Source organism: Paralichthys olivaceus, chromosome 7, assembly GCF_024713975.1.
Source record: "Paralichthys olivaceus isolate ysfri-2021 chromosome 7, ASM2471397v2, whole genome shotgun sequence".
NCBI classification, from domain to species: domain Eukaryota; kingdom Metazoa; phylum Chordata; class Actinopteri; order Pleuronectiformes; family Paralichthyidae; genus Paralichthys; species Paralichthys olivaceus.
The window spans coordinates 26017972-26040443 of NC_091099.1; the positions used below are offsets into that span (position 1 = coordinate 26017972).

At 38.4% G+C, this 22472-nt stretch overlaps 1 protein-coding gene across 2 annotated transcripts in view; it reads right to left on the bottom strand.

Moving 5' to 3' along the window:
• LOC138410786 (anoctamin-1-like) overlaps positions 1-20328 on the bottom strand; it is a 44721-nt gene extending 24393 nt beyond the window's left edge. For both annotated transcript variants that reach the window (XM_069527933.1, XM_069527932.1), the window contains exons 1-7: positions 19970-20328; positions 16071-16448; positions 8006-8104; positions 7759-7910; positions 1988-2042; positions 1645-1693; positions 300-355 (exon numbers count right to left, since the gene is read on the bottom strand). In XM_069527933.1, coding sequence (XP_069384034.1) covers positions 300-355; positions 1645-1693; positions 1988-2042; positions 7759-7910; positions 8006-8104; positions 16071-16448; positions 19970-20074 — 894 coding nt within the window. In that variant the 5' untranslated portion in view covers positions 20075-20328. The remainder of the gene's footprint in view (positions 1-299; positions 356-1644; positions 1694-1987; positions 2043-7758; positions 7911-8005; positions 8105-16070; positions 16449-19969) is intronic.
• Positions 20329-22472: the final 2144 nt, after the last annotated feature.

The window sequence follows — 22472 nt, forward strand, 5'->3', positions numbered from 1 at the left end:
CATTTTCTGAATAAATGAGTCTAAATTCTCAGAGTTTTCAGCATAAAAGGGAATTTCTTTTTGAAAACATTTTGTGGAATTCTCGGATAATTAGCAAAAGGGTTACACTTCCACAGGAAAAGACAAACAGTACTTGGCTGTACCCAAAGAGTGGAGGTGAAGCCATAGTGGTCAATTGCCACTGTCTTTTTAGCTTATCATCTGGTGAACAGCTCTAAAGCCTGAGTATATACAGTATAGTATAAACCATACTGTTGAACTATCATCTGTAATTATATAGTAGCATTTTTACTACTCACATCATGAAGAGGGTAAGCTGCTGTATAGACACCGCTACCAAGGAGACTGGTGATACCTGCCAAGGGAAAACAGAGGCACATGTTTTATGCATTTCACATCTTTTGATCCTAGCTCAGTTCCTTTTATTACAAAATAGTCAGCGGTCCAATATCCATTCAATTAAACCTGTTCTCAAATCTCTGTAGAATACCATCAACATTATTGGACCGAGGAGACAAGAGAAAAATATTTTTTTAACGGTTTGGACAGGGCGGTCTATGCTACCTCTTTGTGAATCTTTTCTGCCCTTTCAGCTGTCTGTATTTTCTCCATTTAAAAAACAATTAATATTTAAAGGTACAGTGTGTAGAATTTTGTGATATCTAGTGTTGAAGTTACATGTTGCAGCTGAACACCCCTCACCTCATCCTCCCCTTCCAAACATGAAAAAGAAACTGTGGTAGACTTTAATTGTTAAAAACTCTAAAGGTGTTTAGTTTTTCCAGTCAGGACTAATGTGAAAAAACATGGCAGCCTCTGTAGAGAGGGTCCCCTCGATGTAAATATAAAGTATTTAAATATAAAGGGCCTTTTATGGGGTAAAGAAAACTACAAATCATACAATTTAGATGAAACAAACTTGTGAAAACATCATGAGGATTATTCTACATTCAATTTCTGCCAATAGATCGCTTTCACCTAAATCTTACACACTGGACCTTTAAAAAAGTGAATCCCTGTCAACCTGCTACATGTGCATGATCCATTCACACAACAGGCCAGTCTGCAGAATCAAAAGATTATCCAGCTTATGAATCATGTAACCGTGGTAGCGGTATGGTGTATGCACCGCCGCCAAACACGCATTTAGTGCTTCCAGCTTAGTCACACTAAAGACTGAGGCATCCTAAATTGATCCCTGGGATGGGACTGAACAGTTGGAGGCTCCACAATGAGCAGTCCCCAGACCCAGAAGGAGGGGGCTTCTCCACAGGGATTCAGAGTGTAATGTAATAAGCACCCCTGCCTTCATCATCATCTTCATCACCATCATGCTGCCTCCCATTCCCAGTTTATTTGAGTCCTGCTCAACACGAGTGATTCCTTTGTGTTGTGAGAGAATGTGAATAGGTGTGTTGTTAGACTGGATTTATGGTTTTGACAATTTGTGGTGAACTAACATTTGTTGGTTGGTTAGTTAGGTTAGTTAGTAAGTAGATTATTGTAGTTTCTTCGTTTATTTTTTATTTCACTGGGCTTCAAAAGCTGCAATGGGTCACATATAAGATGTTTTGAAATATTTCCATCTCTGCTATAAATACTTGACACACATTTTGTCGAGATGTAAGAGAGCTCCACACTTACCCATGCTGTACTTGGCCTTGCATTTGGTTCTCTTTAGTATTTCAAAAACCTGAATGGAAATGAAAGACATGAGAAGTAAATGAAATTATCTGTGCTGCCGAAGAAAAATAATTACAACAAATATTTATTTTTTGTTGGTCTAGCTCTAATCTTCAATAATGGTCACCAACAAAGTACCAATTGTTTCTTTTCAAATGTATATTAAACTGAGAATTACCCGCCCACCACTATACTGTTCACTATATGTTTTTCATTTGTTCATTGACTGAAATAATGTCAGAACAGAATGAATACTTCTCTTCCATCAGTTGGATAAATCACAATGGAGCTTCAATGGACTCACTATTGAACTCCTGGTTTTGCTGTCAAAGAAAGAATCTTTGTCTGAGAGGTCGAACCTGTGAACACACAGACACACAAAAGATGAAGCTGACATTTTTTCAGAGATAGAGGAGTTTTATTTTCTCCTGGACTGTGAAAGGTATTCACTCGATGTAAAGTTAGGTGATAATGCAGTGATCATTTGGTAAATCCAGACTGGAATTGGTAGCACTGAGATGAAAAAGTCTATTTTAAACAGTTGTGGACAATTCTTATTTTGATCTCTGATCGCAAAATACTTCAACAGAATATAGAAATGGTTTGTCTACACACATATACACTGAGATACTTTCAATTACTTTGCTCAGTTTTATTTTAAGTCAAGTTTCCTGTTAAACATTCTGTATATTTATTTTCAACCCTCACGTCACAGAGGAAACTCAGATTACTCACACTGGACTAGAACCTCAGATGACATTATGACAGCTGCACAAACAGAGCGTTGGGTTAAAGTGGCTACATTTAGCCTGCCATATCATTCTACTGACCCATCTATTCCTCTAACCCTGAGAAGCAATGATTTCATGAGCTTCTTTACAAATAAAATTATAACCATCAGGGATAAAATCCACCACCTCCTCCCAATGAATAGCACATACATAGAAACATTGCCTGGTCCTGAAACCATAGAACCAGATTTATGTTTGAACCATTTTACTTCTATTGACCTTCCTGAACTGACCTCATTAGTTTCATCATGTAAACCAACAACTTGTCAGTGAGACTCTGTCCCAACTGGACTTTTTAAGGAAATGTTCCCCTGATTGCCAGTTCCATATTAAATCAGATTAACATGTCTTTGTTAACCGGCTACGTACCACAAGATTTTAAGGTAGCTGTTATTAAACCTCTTCTGAAAAAGCCTACACTTGATCCAGAGGTTTTAGCTAATTACAGACTCATCAAACCTGCCCTTCATTTAAAAAATCTTAGAAAAAGCTGTTGCTAACCAGCTGTGTGGTTACTTAGATAGTAACGGTTTATTGGAAAACTTTCAGTCAGGATTTAGAATCCATCACAGCACAGAAACAGCTCTATTGAAAGTCACTAATGACCTTCTTATGGCATCAGATGATGGACTTGTCTCTGTCCTCGTCTTGTTGGACCTTAGTGCAGCATTTGACACCATAGATCATAAGATCCTGTTACAAAGACTAGAACAACATGTAGGGATCAGAGGAACGGCACTAGACTGGTTTAAATCATATTTATCAGATAGATTTCAACTTGTTTACGTCAACAATGACCCCTCCATGCACATGCAAGTTAATCATGAAGTTCCACAAGTTTCTGTCCTTGGACCGATTCTCTTCACCTTATATATGCTCCCCTTAGGCAACATCATGAGAAAGCACCATGTCCACCACCATTGTTACGCAGACGACACCAAGCTGTACATTTCTGTGAAGCATGATGAATCTAATCACTTAGTTCAACTTCAGGAATGTCTCCAGAACATCAAGGCCTGGATGACCCAAAACTTCTTACTTCTAAATTCAGACAAAACTGAGGTCGTTGTAATCGGCCCTAAACATCTCAGAGAATCACTGTCTGACCAGATAGTTACCTTGGATGGTGTCAGTCTGGCCTCCAGCTCCACTCTGAGGAACCTTGGAGTTATCTTTGACCAGGACATGTCATTTAACAAACACATAAAACAAGTCTCTAGGACAGCTTTCTTCTATCTGCACAATATTCACAAAATTAGAAACATCCTGTCTAAGAAGGATGCTGAGAAACTAGTCCACGCATTTGTTACCTCTAGACTAGATTACTGGAACTCTTTATTATCAGGATGTCCCAGGAAATCGGTAAAAAGTCTCCAGTTGGTCCAAAATGCTGCAGCACGAGTGCTGACAAGAACTAGAAGGAGAGATCATGTCACTCCTGTCTTAGCTTCTCTACATTGGCTCCCTGTAAAATTCAGAATAGAATTCAAGATCCTGCTCCTCACATTTAAAGCCCTTAACAATCAAGCCCCTTCATATATCAAAGAGCTGATAACACCTTATTATCCAAATAGATCACTTCGTTCACAAAACACAGGCTCTCTTGTGGTTCCAAGAGTCTGTAAGAGTAGAACAGGAGGTAGAACATTCAGCTACCAGGCTCCTCTCCTGTGGAACCAGCTCCCACTCTGGGTTCAGGAGGCAGACACCATCTCTGCATTTAAAGTTAAACTTAAAACCTCTTTGATAAAGCCTATAGTTAGTTCTGGATCAGGTGAGTCCTGAACCATCACTTAGTTATGCTGCTATAGGTCTAGACTGCTGGGGGAACTCCCATCATGCACTGAGCACCTCTCCACTTCTCTCTGTCTCTCTGCCCCCCCCACACTCATTTATTTATTTTAATACATGTCAATGACTATTTCACTTTGTCCTCCCATAGTCTCTCTCTCTCTCTTTTTTTCTCTCTCATTTCAGATATCTCTGACCCCGGGACCTCAGGACAACAACTTTTACCATTATTATTATTATTAATTACAATATCTCTGCAATTAATTATGATATGAATTGTGCATGTTATCAATAATAAACTGCTGTTTACATTTTAACTCGTCAGATCTGATACCTGATGGCGCTCAAGTGTTCCCGGTCTCTCTCGCCTCTCTCTCCCTCTCCCCTTCCTCCCCCTCCCCACTATCTCTCTCTCTTCTCTCCCCTCTTTTCCACCCATCTCTCTTCTCCTCCCCTCCCCCCTGCTCACCCCAACCGGTCGAGGCAGATGATCGTCCACATTGAGTTTGGTTCTAGAGGTTTCTCTCCGTTAATGAGGGAGTTTTTCCTCCACAGTCGCCAAAGTGCTGCTCATTGTGGGAACTGTTGGGTTTCTCTATATTAATACGATTTTAAGGTCTTGACCTTCTTTGTAATGTGCCTTGAGATTATGTATATTATGATTTGGCACTATACAAATAAAATTGAATTGAATTATACTGACTGCTCTGCTTTTTATTACATTGCCGCCCTCTGCTGGATTTAACCAGTGGACCTGACAGTGGATTTTGTGACCACATGCACAGTTATTTGGTCGTTCTGAGGCTGTTACACAGTTGTTACATGTAAACAGAAGTCTTAGCTCAAACTACCACAATTTGTGCACGACATAAACAGTTTTCATACATGAACATTAGAGGACGTCTGCAGAATTGTGTCCAGACTTTCTCCAGAGTTTGCCATTCACACATGAATCATGCAGCAGGAAATGATCGGCTCAGACACATTCCTCACGACACAGAAATCTCTGGAGCATTCAGAGGGGCGAGGGGTGACACAGCAGGCAGAGGCAGAATGTAATGTATACATTCTCTTATATAAAATCAAATAAAAAATAGACATCTCTGTTGGTGTCTTCTACATACTGTATGTTGGCAGCGGTTCTTCAACCTGAGATTTCTGGATTCTTTATGATTTATTTAGAAAACATCATTTCCTGTGGAGAATCACATGATGTGTTTCCTCATTGGTTCATTTAGACATTCACCTCTAGTGTCTCTAGTTTTTACCAGGGAGCTGGTTGATGAAACTCCACAAGAAGTCAAGGGGGACAATCTCGGACATTTGCTTTTTCACACACAGCCCCTCCAGAGAATGCCCAGTGCACATCTGAAATCAGCCTGTTCTCGAAGCTTTTAACAAATATTCCTTAATTTTGCAATATAGCTAATAACTAAGGGTCTCTGCATCATAACCTGGAGTTTCCTGTTAGATCTTAAATCTTAAATGGCAACTTAGTTACTCATGAATGCCATTTTTTATTGACTGTAGGAGGCCTCTGTGCCTTCCTGATTTACAGTGGCTACAGAAAGTTTTCACAGCCTTTCTCTTATTGCACTTTGTGTTTTTGAATTTATTTTAAATCAATACAATTTCCATTTTGCAAATCTGCACTCAATAAAATACAATAATGGATAGAGACAATTTATATATATATATATTAATGTATATATTGTTTCTTCAGAAACTAATATAATTATGAACCAGACTCTGCATTCAAAGATTTGAAGTAAGAATTCCAAAATTCTCTTCAAGCTTTGCACACCTTGATTGCACCCATTACTCTCACACTCCTGCAACAGCTCCATCGGTGTCTGTGAACTGTTCATATTTCATGCCTTCACAGTATGGCCAAGAATTCTCTCATAATACATTTCTAGGCCGAATTTTGAACTACAGATCTATTTACAATGTACAAATGGTCTATCTGACATTAATAGATAGATGATCAATGTCTAATTCATCTTTCAGAGAGCTATATATTTTATATATATTGTTTTTTGGGGAAAAACATCTACTATCACACAATATCATGTCCTGTTTTACCTTAGACATGAAAACATCAGGTCATGATTTGAATATATTTGTTTCCAAGTGAGAATGGCAAGAACATTCTGGAACTGTTGGGATGTATTATATAACCATGGATAACCATTTAACCTTTAAAACAGAGTCACCCAAATGCCATCCTGCCTGCAACTCGATGTGGAAGTGAGGACCAACTGATGATGAGCATTGTTTTTCAACATAAATGTCTCCCTTGCTGCCGGCTCCTCTCCCTCAGAGTCATCTTCTTAAGAAGGGCTGTAATGTTGTCATCCTGCTCTGACACGTCCTCCTCCAAATCACTATCTGCTTCCTCATCTTGGAAGATCAGATCAAGTGTGTCTATAGCTGCCATAACCTCAGTCACTGAAAAGGCAGATCATTTACCTTTATGATCCTATGACCCCCCCAACACCTGTTTTGATCTCAGCTCAGAATAAATGGATTCTAATTTATTTTTATTTTTTAGATTATTTTATTACATTTTTTTTGCTTGCAGGGGCAAGGCACCCTCTGACCTCTGTATGATTTATGTTGCTTATGTGCATCATATATGACCATATATATTACTCTTTCACTGTTTCAAGATTCCCCCCTCAATGTACAAACATTTGTAGCATGTAAAATATTTTTTGTGTATTTTGGGTCACTTCAGGAAAGGTCATCAAATTTCAGGCAAGTTTTCTTTAGAACCTCTTTCAACCTCTAACCATTTCGACAATACTTTTTTAGGGAATTTTTAAGTTAAAGGAATTAATCCACGAGTTACTTGGACTTGGAGCATAGTACTAAAGCACACTCTGCTAAATGAGATGTTTTAGTTTTTGATTTCCTTTTTTTTTTTTGTAATTTGAAAGCTTAGACTGAAAATTTGCATTTTTGCTAATCTATTATAAATCTAAAACACTATGCAAAAGTCTGACTACATTATGATGCCACTGTAGAAGGTTTAGAAGGAAGCTTTTGTTAAATGGTTCATGATGAGAGAGAATACCGAAAAGAGTCCCTTTACAATTTCCTGCTGTTTAACTGTGGGGTGCCGCATGTGCTCTCTCAGTTAGCTCTTTGGCTGCTCTGAAGTCATATTTTTCATGTCTATGGGGAAGCAGAGAATGAATCCTGTTGTAGAGCAGAACCCAAGCTAATGTTTTCTGCAGTTTCATTTCTTACTACAGGTCCTCCTCCACCTCTCCTGACCAGGAGGGCAACTAATGAACAGATCACATTGATGCTGGTCAGTTTTTAGAAACGACTTTTCCATAGTAAACCCTACTCAGAGGAAGCCTCTCTAATGAAACACCCTTCTGGCAGCACTATTCGTTGATTTCATTGCAAGACAATTGTGTTACAAGGCAACATGGGTCCACTTTTGTCCATCAAAGTGTGAAAGGTGTAAAGTTGCACTTACAGGTGTTGTTTTTCTCTGCAGAAAATGTGTGACAGATGTTTGATGTTCTTGGGTTGATGTTCATCAACATGAGGGTAGAGAGGCTCCAGAGCTTTACTGACCAGAGAGCTGATCTTCTCCATGACACCACTGGACTGCTTGACTTCATACACCTAGAAATCACCACAGAACACGCATTCAAGGTTAGGTTGTATGTTCACACCGCCTCTTCTTTCTTCAGCCTTCAGAGAGAAATAATAAGTCTCACCTTCTTAGTTGGCATCTTTAGCTTCATGAACTCGGCCTCTCGACAGAGAATCTTCCAGGGAGCGTGAATCTTCACAAAACCCACTCCTGGAATCTTGGTCTGAGACATACAACATACAGATATAGCTCCGTTGTGTTTTGACACAGAAACTTTTAAAGATGAAAATCAGGTTTCATGTAAGAAAAACTGAGCAATGCCAAATGGTGTTCCCTGTGCATGTAGCCACACACCGGAATTAGTTTAGTTCAGTTAGTCTTGAACATTTTTAAAAGGTAACATAAATAAATAAATGTGTTGAAAATATCTCTGTTGTCTTCTTATATATTTCAATCTTGTTTTTCGAACTTCTTATGAATGTACATCTTATTAACCTGTCTGAAGTTTGTTTTGTTTGATTTCATCCCTTTCATTCTGTCCATTCCACATATCAGAATTGATATGCACATACTTTTTGTTGCAAAAATAACTGTATCAAATTGTATGCCCCTCTCAGGTTTGTCCATATATCATTTTTATAAGTTACCAGGAAGTAGATTCAATTTCACTAGCTCTACGAGGTTCAAGTCATGTGACTTTAGAAACAGATTATTGGTGTGTTCCTAATATCTGGCATTTTGTACGATCCCTATGACTCTTTATATTTGCAGTTAGTGTCCATCTTGTTCACCCCTTGTTTGTTATTTGGTTTGGCCACACATCTATATACGTGACCTCATGTCTCATTGTGGGGGGTCAGTTTTCTTCAGTTAACACAGTCTTCAGTTGTTAAGTTGCATATAGTTACCTTTTGTTGACTTTTATCGGCCTAGTTATTTCATTTTTGGTTTAAAATGTTTTGTTTTTCTTTGGGTAAATTAAAACCCAGGTTTTTAATTTCCTCATTGTCTCACTGCTCGGTCCCTTTACACTGAAGCACTGATACTGACATGATGTCAAATTGGCAGTGGCCATTCAGATGAACAGAAAACTGAGAAGTATCGTTTGTCATGTCCCACAAGTCAGTTTGATAAACTCTTGTCAAATAATTGAATATAATGAATAATCTAAGGCAGGATTGATTTTTTTTGTGTGTCAGACACTGAGACTAGGATGGTCATTTATGCAGCAATCAAATTCAAATACAGAAAATCAAATGACTAAATGATTTAAGCATGTGCAAATATTTATATGTAAAAATATAAATATTTAAATGGAAGAAGCAATCTTGGGCTAGATAAGATGAATGATCATGTGGATGTATAGGCTTTGGCAGGGCAGATTTATGATTTAAAGGACACTGAGAGCAAGATATTCCATGTGTCCTTTTGGGGTGCTATACGCTATATTTTCACAATATGATAGATAGATAGATAGATAGATAGATAGATAGATAGATAGATAGATAGATAGATAGATAGGTGAACTTTATTGATCCCCGTTGGGAAATCGTGTCACAGCAGCAATTCATCATTCACAGAGAGTAAGACACAAAACGACAAGGTGCAAAATTGCAGTATTTGACATGATTAAATATAACTATATGTGGTAAAATGGGTATGAATATAATATGAGCAAAATAAAACATGTTTGACAGTTATTGCAGCAGTAATGACTATGAAGTATTATCAGAGATGGGAATTGTACATTCTTATAAAGTTAAACAAGAATAATATAACTGAGTGGACAGGTTTCAAGAGGAAGAAGACACATTGTCTATAGCATTTCTACCTAATCACCATCATCATTATCATCATGATCATCACATATTGATTTATATTTTACTATTTAAACAGCCTTAGCAGAGCTGCACAAAGCACATCTCTCTTTCTCTCTCGAAAACACATTAAAGGTTGGAAAATCACATCTCCTGCAATTAATCAACCAGTCGACTGCTTTTTGGGAATAGTTGACATCTACAAAAATGCTAATAATAGTAATAATAAAGAAATCCTCAAAATTATGCTAAATCCTATTTTTCAAAAGTGAGGGTTGTAGTCTGACCAGGAGGAAACCATCTATGTGTGTATTGATTTGAGGGACTCAGCACTGTACTGCAGTGATGCTATTGAATATTTTTTGCAGTATGTGTCTTACGCTTGAGTTTTGTAGACAGTCAACTCGTCCGACTGCCTGCTGTGCATAGAGACTAATGGTTTTCCTCCTGATCGGATTTCTGCTTGTTTTGATGAAAATAAAGCTGTAGCTGGTTGTGTACATAAATTGGAAGGAGACTTCACTCGCATTTGAAGGACTTTTTGTTTATTAGTTATTGATCCGTAGACTGGTCATTATTCCCTTTTAACAATAATAACGCATTTTAGCCTGTTTGACTGTAATACCTTCCAATATGTTTTTGCGATGTATAATTTTTGTCTGTTTATCTTTGCTTTTTATCCTGATGCACATTGAAACTGTTTGTTGTATGAAATGTGCTGTACATTTGACTTGACCAAATAAAGATTAGATTAAGGTGTTCAAAAGTCAGCTTCACAATGTTTTAAGTCGGTCTCAAAATATTCAATTCAATTCAATTCAATTTTATTTGTATAGCGCCAAATCATAATATACATTATCTCGAGGCACTTTACATAGAAGGTAAAGACCTTAAAAATCGTATTAATATAGAGAAACCCAACAGTTCTCACAGTGAGCAGCACTTTGCGACTATGGAGGAAAAACTCCCTCATTAACAGAGAGAAACCTCTAGAACCAGACTCAATGTGGGCGATCATTTGCCTCGACCAATATGTGTGCCCATTTGTACTGAGACCTATGACTGAAACATGTTTTGCTTCCTATATTTACACTTCATGTCCATAATTCCCATTCAAATATGACAGATGTTATTTGCACTGGTGCATAAAGCTAACAATGTAATTCATGTTTTAGGCTCTACTGGACCACTACAATGAGCCACATTGGAGAAATGTTAAGGGTATATTTTGTCTTTTTTGTAAATCTAATCAAACTATGACTGAAAAATGAAGATAAAAATGCAAATAATAAGTTAATTACTCAAAAAATGATTCAATATTAACAGATTTCACACAAACCTTCGCCCCTGGCTGAAAGCCCCTGTTCTATCTATCAGACAATTGACACTTTAATTAGCTGGGTAGGTCTGCCTGTCTGTCTGCCTGTCTGTCTGTCTGTCTGTTACTTAGCAGGATTACACAAATACTTCTCTGTGGACTGCCACTAAACTTGATGAATGGATACACTATGAATAGTAGACACACCTCTTAACCATCTAATTCTGGTGTTTCATTCAGTCCCATTGCCATGAATCGGGAAAGAACCCCTTAAATATTCAAAATATCAAAACATTAGTAATTAAAAATATGCAATGGGACATTTGCAATTAGCACCTTGTGTCCAACTTCAGTGATACAGGTACTAAGACCTTTTTTGTGGTAGTGGTAACTTCAGGTCAGCCATTTCAAGTCACTGCTGTAGACAGTCTTATTTTCTATTTATACACTGGCATTAGGACATCTTATACATATGCAGAATATCAGTTTACACTTTTACGTGGCTGATACTCAGATATTTCTAATCTGCAACCCTGCAAATAGTTTTACAGAATCAGCCTGCCTCCACATTAAGAAGTGGATGCCTCCTAACTTCTTAAAGATAAATAGAATCAAAGCCAAAGCCATGCCTACACTTACTGTATCTGCAAGTGCTGTTTACTGGTGAAAACAACTTCAGTCTACATCACCCTTGTGTAAAATCAGTACTTAACATACTTTATACTGAGACTTACATATCTTCTTACACCTAAAATTGCTAAAGCAGGTACAATAACGAGGACTATTGGTTTTCTAAAGTGGCACAGCTCTTTACTTAATGCCACTTACTTTGTAGTAATGTATTCATGACAGAAGGAAAAGCGTCTTTATCCTCATCAGCATTTTCTCTTTATCTTGTGACACCTGTTGCATGACTTGATAGCCAATCACAGACAACTGATTAATCACCTGTATTAGCACTCAGATACCATACTGCTGCTGTGAATTTAAAAAGCTCATGTTCATTTACACTGTACGGACAAAGGTATTAGGGCACTACACATTACACCTACAGGAGCATTTATAAATTCCTTTTCTAAAACCCATAGGCAGTAATATGGAGTTGGTCCCCCCTTTGCAGCTGTAACAGCTTCCACTCTTCTGGGAAGGCTTTCTACAAGATTTAGGAGTGTGTCTGTGGGAAGTTTAGCTCATTCATCCAGAAGAGCATCTGTGAGGTCAGACACTGATGTTGGACGAGGGCCTGGCTCGCAATCTCCATTCTAGTTCATCCTAAAGGTGTGGATGAGGTCAGAGCTCTGTGTGGGCCCGTCATGTTCTTCCATACTCAGCTCACCCAATCATGTCGTTATGGCTGCAACAGAAAAGAGCCTTCCCTAAACTGTTCCCACAAAGATGGAAGCATAGAATTGTACAAAATGTCTGAAGCATCAAGGTTTCCCTTCATTGAGACTAAGGGGCCTAGTGCAACCAATGGCAATGGGACTGAATGAAACAACTGAATTAGGTGATTCATTTTGTCCTTATAGTGTATGTGCCATTGACACATACTGTGCATAAACTGTGCATGAACATCATACAGACCATTCACCCATTCACACAAACATTCATACAGTGTATCTATGGGCAGCAGCAGGAGCAATGTGGGGCTCAGTATTTTGGCATGTGGAATGGGGAGCCACAGCCACCCCCAACATGTAACATGGAGCATGTACCAAACTGTGGATGCAGGTGAAAGCAGAGCACAAGGCAATTTTGCATGAAGTAGAACAATTTACCCCAATCTCGTATTAGTTATGTCTAATCTAAGGATATGTTATTTTGACTCCCGTTATTCTGTCTGTCAGCAGAATCACACAAAACCACTGAACCAATTTCTCATGGGTACAGGTCACATGAAACTGTCTGCTCAAGGTCAGCTGGGCCTGTACACACAGCAAAGCACACAGAACACAATGCAGCATCTTCAGCAGACTTGAGAATGTCTTATTTGTAGATTTCGAGCTGTAGAAAGTACCCAGTATGAGGTCATTGCACTGTCAGCCATGCTCTGTTAATATTACAGCTCACACTTCTCAATATACAAACACCCAGAACTGAGTGAGCGCAAATATTTAAACAACCCTGGAATACAGAAAAAAATTCTACTCCTGATATCTATGAAGAGATACTGTGGGGAGCCAACAGAGGCATTGATTCACGGCTAAATCCTTTATTTTGTGCACGTTTGGTGAGGTAACATAATGGGAACAGCTTTTTAGCTCCAAGTTGTCAATACGCAACAAAAGAATAAGTACAAATACATGAAGAATGTACAAAGTGCTATGTTAATCAATTGGGATATTATGATCACACCCATCCATTAGAGTACTCAAAGACATCTGTCACACGCTTCTATACTTATGTCGAATTCTTCCCATAATTTGACAGAAATAACTGACACCCAGTTAGTTTTCTACTAAACCATTAGGATGTGTTCACGTTTCTCCAACATTATTAGGAGGCGTCACACTTTCATTTGAAAGAGAACTGTTTCTTTATATCAGGTTGATATCTGGTAAAGCTCGCTCTAACAACCCAGCCCTCTATAATGATCCATATTCATGTACAGACCTGTTTGTGTGGACTCAGATTTTCCTGTTGCTCTATGTACCGCCTTAGTGTGTGTGGGGGCTCATAAACATCTTCTCAGATTTCTGCTCTTGGATTTTTGAGAAATGACCGTGTCAAAATTCCCCATCCAATAGAATGCCTGGTATGATGTCTACTACTTTATTGCAGATGCATTCACTTTTTTCTCTCACAGAGTCCCTCATGGGTGGTAACTGCAACAGGTTTAGCAGATCACTGACCAGCATGCCTCATTGTTTTTATTTTAATTGGTAGTCATATGTAGAGCATGGGAAAACATCCATGGTAATATGTTTAATTATGCAAACCCTCTTTTTAAGTTTTTCAGTGGCTGCTATCTGACACATGAAGACAGCAGAAGACAGTAACCCTTCTGAACTGCAACATTTTGAATACTCTCAGGCATATGCATATAATAAAACTGAGGAAATACCTAAATTGTCTAAAAATACTATTACAATTTATTACAATTTCAGTTTATGCTACAGTAAGATACACATAGCTGCTCATTATGTCCTGGGTTTATTAAGATTGTAAAAACATGCTATATATGAACAAATGGATCATGTTATGAGCTAATGACTATGTTGACCTCCCTGTGCTTGTTTCAGAAAAAATCACAAATCTCATACCTGGCATTCTATGGGTTGGGGAATTTTGACAGGTTCATCTCACAAAAATGCAAGTGCAAGAGCAGAGATGTGAAAGCAGACATTATTCAAGCTTAAACATACTCAGGACATTTGTGCAGCAACAATATATCTGAGTGCAGACAAACAACTTTTAAGAGGTGCATGCAAATTTAAACCAACTTGCGCATTCTTTGGTCTATACTGCAAAAGATAAAACTTGTTTAAGAGCAGGATATTTAGTCTCACAATCAGTCAGCCATCTTTAGGTTTTACACACTGATGTTTACATTATATGTGTCACATGTTCCACTTTTTTACTGCTACAATTTAAATGAATACTCACTAGGGAAAATATGACTAGGATTATTCTTAATTTGAATTTCTGCCAAAAGACCCCTTTCACCTAAATCCTACACACTGAACCTTTAAAAAACAGAGAGAGTATCAAATGTAAAGTGCAGAGAGTCAGTTGACTTTTCAAAAACATTTCTTTGGATATTTTTATAGATTTGTCTGTTACTAGAGTATTTGCGCCACTTCATTGGGAGAAAAATGACAGAAGGCCAACTTCAGCTGCTATGGTCACATCATTTCCTGTCAAGAGAGTTACCACAGGTTCTTTTTCATGTTTGGGAGGGGAGGGTGAGGAGAGGGGTGTTTAGCTGCAACATGCAATTACAACACTAGATATCACTAAATTATACACAATGTACCTTTAAAGTCTAAAATGCTAGAATTGTTCAATATCCTCATTTTAAGCCACTGTAGCATAATGTTTTCTAGATTACTTTTTGCTCTGACAAGATATTGGGTAATTCAGGTATTTTTCCAATTGCAAACTGGAACCAAATATAACAAACCCACCTTACTCGTGACTAGTAAACTGATCTTCAAGTGTAACATTGGTGGAGTGAGTTCCCTTTTAAATACCAGTGTAGTTTGATCTGTAGATACTTTCCCTCTTATCTGCAGCCAGACGTTATAAGTAGACTTCAAAAGGAGAAATACTGTAATAGGCTCATCTCAGGACACAATTCATACACTATTTATTTCTCTGTGGTTCAAGAACGCATTACGAATCTTAATGTTTTCATGTGCCATTTTCAGAAGCGACCGGATCCAATCAATCACGTGGGATAGCGATTTACAGATTATAGATTTGTGTACACGTCTATTGCACATCTGTCCTGGGAGAGGGATCCCTCACATGTGACTCTCTCTGAGGTTTCTATGTTCTTTTTTTCCCCTGTTAAAAGGGTTTTTGGTAGTTTCCCTTACTCTTTGAGGGTTAAGAACAGAGGATGTCACACCTTGTTAAAGCCCTATGAGACAAATTGTGATTTGTGAATATGGGCTGTACAAATAAAATTTGATTGATTGATTGATTGATTGATTGATTTGAGTGTGAACAGTTACCTGTGGGTACAGATACAGAGTCAGTGTGAGAGAGTCAGCCCTGCAGCTGTGGGCTGAAGCGGGACTGTAAACATTGTGACACACAGTGACATACAACCCCACTAACGTAATCTCTCTGTTTACAATGTTGAACTTTTCTGCTAATCTCCTTCTCCTCACTTGATTTACATCTTGTTAGGTGATTCTACTTTATTTAATTTCCAATATGTCATAAAAAATGGTATAATATCTACATGTTATTTTCTACTTTATGACATTAACTTGTATTATTGGATATTGCTTTGCAAACAGAAAAAAGAAACATTAAGGTAGATGGTGTTAGATTTTATGTGGAGAGTTTCTGCAGAGAGTAAATGGATAAAGATATAAACTCACATCATCTTTCTCCAGCTCCAGCCCCATATCTCTCAGTTTCCCCTCAAACTCCTCCCTCCTGAAGGCCTTGTGATCCTCGTGGCCGTTGAATGTCTCTCCAGGACAGCCCAGCTCCACGTCGGCTCCCGCTGATGACGAGTCTCTCGGTCTTTGAACTTGGGGACGTCGAAGACGTTCATCACGGCCCTGGGGGCCACGTCGTAGGCTGCGGGCAACAGCATTTTCAGTAAGCAAGTGTGCTGAGTGTCGACAGGAGCGGCCCCCACCTGGCTTCTTCACATGGTAGGTGAGGACATAGTCAACATGCCGCTGACCGTCCTGGAAGTAGAGGCCGTGCTGACACTGGGTGTTTTCCTCAGGGGTAAGAGCCTTCAGCATCTGCAGGAGTATAAACAGGGAGGGGTGAGGATTTCAAATGCAGGACACTGTTTTATGGATGGAAGATTTCTTTTGTTTTTGTCTGTTGATAACAAAAAAAATCAAGAAGACAAAGCAAAGCGTTTCAAATGACTTAACAAAACAGGTCCATTTACTAGTTTCCCTTTAAAGTTTCAGACTCTGTGGTGCTCGTTTGCGTGTCCCCATCCTGATCAATACACAGGTCATGGTGTTGAACTATTTCACTGATCAGCAGATGGTGGTGACAACATGTGCTGCAATAAATCAGCAAAGGCAGGGAACGAGACGGTACACCAACACAGTAGGTGGCAGTAATGCACCTTGATGTTGTTGCATGCCACCAATAAAGAGAGGAAGAAGAAGAAACAGACAGCTAGGTTGCAGCTACATGAATGTAAACAATGCAAGCATTTACGTACTTAAATTATTACATATATTGTTAGGAAGGAAATACTCTCAAAATACAGTGACGTTGAGAAAAACTTAACAGAAACATAAGTTTCGTTAGGCATTGCACCACTGTGCCAATTGGGAGTCATAATAACATTTAATTAAACAAGTATTGTCAAGGATTAAAATAAGTTAATTAATTATCAACATGTAGACATTCCAGCTGTGCTCTCTATGTCTCAGCTCATGCATTTTTCATTCTACGACAACTACACAACCATTATTACTATATTATATTAGCAAATTATTATTAAATTGTTGTTTCCATGATAGACATCAGCTCCAGCGACACCTGATGATGTCTCTGTCACTCCAATATGGTGAATTTGTTTTTATTAATAATTAAAATGCACAGTTTTGGTCTGCAGGCCATAAGTTGCCCCCTGCTGCCATATCTGAAGCTGTAGAAGAAGACATATTCAACTCGTTCTGCAAACTGATACGCTGCCCCACCCCCACTGATTACAAGGCACTGTTTGCCTGTTCATTGAAATTGTATTAATATTCAATATTTTAATATTTTAGTTTTTGTGTTTTCAAATCACACCACATTTGTCACTGCCCTTCCTTGGACCCTGAACAATACAAATGCCAAGCTGCTTGCATACATCTGAATATCTTTTATCCAAATTTTTATATTTAAATCACATCTCTTGAATTAATTACTTATAGCCCCTACAAGGAACTTCTCTTGTTCATTGATTTTGTCGCCTCTGTGGACAAAAGTGAAAGTATTTCCACAGTCTCCTGTCATAAAAACCTTGGTGTAGTCAGCTTGTGCAAAAAAAGTCACACAGCTGTTTGCAGGATAGCAATGAGGCAATGTATCTTTATGACGCTGTATGATTGATAATTGTAATGACATGTAATGTAATGACAACCGTTACACTTTGGTTACATGTAATCCTACAATATGTAGTACCTAAGTAACAACATTTTCATTGTAAAAGCTAAAGTAACCAACATTCCCTCAAAATATGTCTTCACTACACCAACAGCAGATATAGATCACTGGCAAGGCCAACACAAAATGTTATGCCATAAGCCAACAGATGCTGCCTGGCAAGCAATACAGAAACTTAGAGCCGTTTCTTTCCTCAGGCTTTGAAACTTTTCAGTTCATCTTGCTTTAAATCATTTTGTGTGACCACATTGTGTTGTAGGTCACAAAGAGGCAGCAGGGGGGTGTTTGTTGGGAGCCATAGCACTGGTGGCAGCTGCTATGGCCACTATGGCACTTTTGAATAAATTCTATAAGATAAATAAAATAAAATAAAATAAATAGTGTATGAATTGTGTCCTGAGATGAGCCTATTACAGTATTTCTCCTTTTGAAGTCTACTTATAACGTCTGGCTGTAGATAAGAGGGAAAGTATCTACAGATCAAATTACACTGGTATTTAAAAGGGAACTCACTCCACCAATGTTACACTTGAAGATCAGTTTACTAGTCACGAGTAAGGTGGGTTTGTTATATTTGGTTACAGTATGCAATTGGAAAAATACCTGAATTACCCAATATCTTGTCAGAGCAAAGAGTAATCTAGAAAACATTTTGTTATTGTGGCTTAAAATTAGGATATTGAACAATTTTAGCATTTTTACACTTAAAGGTTCAGTGTGTATAATTTAGTGACATCTAGTGGTTAATTTTCATTTTACAGCTGAATACCCCTCACCTCACCCTACCCTTCCAAACATGAAAGAGAACCTGTGTCAGCCTTCAGTAGGATGATTTTATATTAAATTTCTGCCAATAGATCCCTTTCACCTAAATCCTACACACTGGACCTTTAAGAGTTGTGCATCAGCTTCTGCTGCTTTGATTATGACCATTCTTTTCTTTAAATCTTCTGTTTTAATCTGATCCTTGTGAGTAACCCAACTTTATATCTAAATGTTAAGGACTCTCTGTTAACAATCTAAGCTCACAGTATAAAGCTTGTGGAGCACATTTGGGACATGTCACTATACATTTGTTAAGTTTAATGGCCGAAAAAGTTTGCTGTGCTAGATACATGACTCAAAAGAGTCCTACCTAGTCTCTAAATAAATCATTGGTATGCTTAGACATAGCATGCAGTAAACCAAACATAGTGCTATCTAACATGCTTTTTAAAAAGTATAATAGCACCTTTGCTGACAGCTATTTTAATGGCAGATTTGTAAGGTACTGTATTAAGCTTGTGCACAAGCAGATCTTTGTGTCTAAGTAGGTGCATATCACTATGTTGCTAATATAACCACTGACTCCAGACCATGTTTTTAACCATGCTCCTACTGCTTCAAGATAGCAATGTTTCGACATTGCACGTGACCACGACTTATTTTAAGGCAACTTCTGTGCTTACAGAAGGTTCCTTAAGAAGGCTCCATGTTCCTTCCCTTCTGGCAGTTTTAATCCAGCTATTCTATGGGCTTTTTGCTGCCCAGACCACCCTGGAAGAGACATACAGTGGAGGTCTGGGCAGCAAAGATCAGTAAAGTGTGATCAGCAGAATGAACTTTGTTTTGATCTTCCTAGCGGACTGAATTAGCAGTGATGGCGCAGGGTGGAATGTCATCAATGTTATCATATGACTTCCCTTTTACAACTCTGTTTTGCCACTGGAATCACAAATGGAAAATGAGCACGGACAATAATGAAAATCTTCTATCACTTTTAGTAAGAACAAAGGTTAGGTGCTGTTTTGAGGATTGTTTATCTTGGGCGGCTATTGTTATCTTTTATGTTCATCCTTGTATCATGAATTATTCCAGTCATATTTTTTTACAGACTTTTAGATCTTCTGTAAAATTCCTATTATTTTTGGATTTGTGGCCAAACATCAGACTGACACCACAATAATAAAAATGGTTGTTGTGGCCCTTAAATTAATCAGATATACATATTTTAGGTATCCAAAATCACAGCATACTTCATGTGACAAGTGTCTGTGGATTGTCTATACTGTGCACAGCAGAATTCGTTCAGTGGCTCTGTATCTTGCGTTGTCTCTGCCTGTCAGCCTCTGCATGCTCTGTCTCTCTTTCTCATGGAGAGGCTCACCTTAAACTTGCCATGGAAGATAACATCTCGTAGAAAATGTGGAGCCTGTTGCACAGACTTGGAGGTCGGAGACAGGTTGACTTCCACTTCTGCGTCCTCTGTCATTGTCCAATCCCTGCAGGTCAAAAACGAGATAAACCGATGTGTCGAGGAATTGTTTGCAAGCCTAATAGTCCACTTTGTGTTCTTCCTCTCTCTATGTCTGTGTCTCCTGTTCGAAATCTCTCGTTATATGATAGTGTTTGGTGTTGAGGAACCCCTCCCCTCCCCTCCTTCTCCTCTGATTTTCTCCTGAGTTGCCACTCGTCTGTGGCTTTGCTCGCCTCCCTTTAAAGCTCTGTGAGGAGTTCTGTTGCTGTCTCAGTGTGGAGTGGCTGAAGTGAGCCTGCAGCCCTGTTACTTGAGAAGCGGTCTGTGAGCCAAGATCTAAACTTAGACAACGATAAAACTCTGATGAACCTCCCTCACTCTCTGTCTCTGCTCAACTGCAATCACGACAAGATCAACCACCCCAATAACCAAAGCCAGCATCTCTCTCTGTTTGTCACTTTGCCAGTTGCTACAAATCACTGCAAGGTCAAATGTGATGCATTCAATGGCTTCCAAACTGAAAACATGTCCAAACAACAGTCATAAGTCAACAGAAGCTTGTATGTGAGTGTTTGCGTGTCTGTGTGGTGCAGACTGAATCAATTAATGGTCATTTATGAGACCCCTTATGAGGATTTTGGAATGCAGTAGCAGTGGGAGTACCAGAAAACGACAATAACGTTAGCCTCCGCTGCAGTGGACATCCTGTAGAATACATCACACTTTGACAAAGAATGGGTCAAGACCGCTGGACCACCACCAGTTAATGTGCCCCAGTGTTCACCGGAGCAGCGAGTGGTGTGACTTGCATTCACCTCTCTCCACTAAGCAGCTTTGTGTAGCTATACATACTCTGTATGACTATGTTTGTAATGCTAGCAAACTGCTGATTAATGGTCAAAATGAAAATGTTGTAAATATAAAGTGTGGTGACAACATGTTTTAAGAAAAAAAAACAAAAACTGTGTCTGCCGAAGACCAGGCAGCTTTAGTTACACCTATGACAATCCTGGGACAACAGTTGTCTGAGTCTGAAAGAAAAGGACAATGTGACAGAAGGGTGCTGATTCAAAACTGAGGCACTGATTCAAAACATAACGCGCCTCCATACTGTCATAAACACTAAATACATACCATATGTTGAGTTTTGAGGTATAAGCAATATTCACATTTCAAACTTTTTCAGGCTAGACTAATGTCCCTAATCACTTGAATACAGTAAAATGTATTGCGTGTTTAAGTCTAAGTGTTCATGTTCCCTTAAGTTGGCCAGGATAATGTTGGACCCACAGTAATGTTGGCATATTCATGGAAAAGGGACCTGTTGTCATAATCATTTTTACTGTTTTTATTTTATGGTATCTTCTTTTGTAATAGCAGATGCAATATGTAGTAGGTTGCAGTTACAAGGTTTAGAGTTCACAACAGCACTTTGGGCAACTTTTCCAACAAAAGGAAATAAGTAAAGACATCATTTTAAATGTAAACATACCTGGAAGTCTGCAACAGTAACCTACCTCTCTTTGTTGTGTCTCATGAGTTGAAAAAGGAAATTAAAAAAGTTAGCTTAAGAAAAAATCCTAGGTTTGCAGAATAGTGCAACTGATAGTTTTTTTCATGTTTCCTTTTTGCCAGAATGTGTGAAAAAATAAATGTGTTATCATGGTCTCCCACATTAGCTCACACTACAGTTGAGTGAAAGCAGAATCAGTTATGTTTTCTGTTTTTTTTTTCCATTCAAATGAACACAACTGAGATTTCTAGCCTCAAAAGAACATTATCAGGGTTATACTGTATATGGACAGAACCAGTGCAGTTTCAAATGGAATGCACTATAACTACACTGTAAAGAGTCAACTGATTTAACAAAGAACAATGTTGTTACATTTAACATTTAAGCAGTACAGAGAAAGCATTCAAGGAGCGGAAATACATAAGGCACAAGGTACAATATAAGAAAACAGGTGCAATACCATGTCCAAAACAAAACAACAGGAGAAAGAAGAAATAAAGCAAGGTGTTGAAGAAGCTGTTTGCAGTTTAACAGACTGAAAACACGTTAAAGGTACAGTGTGTAGAATTTAGTGATATCTAGTGGTGAAGTTGCATGTTACAGCTGAACACCCCTTACCTCACCCTCCCCTTCCCAACATGAAGGAGATGTTTAGTTTGTTCAGTTTGGACGACAGTAAGAAACATGGTGGCCTCCGTAGAGAGGACCCCCTCCTGATGTAAATATTAAATATCTGAATATGAAGGAACCATTCTAGGGTAAAGAAAACAACCATTTGTACAATTTAGATGAAGCACACTAATGAAAACAGGATTATTTTATATATTCACTTTCTTTAAATAGATCCCTTTAACCTAAATTACCTTTCAATTTGTGTTGCTTCAGGTTGATGAAACACTG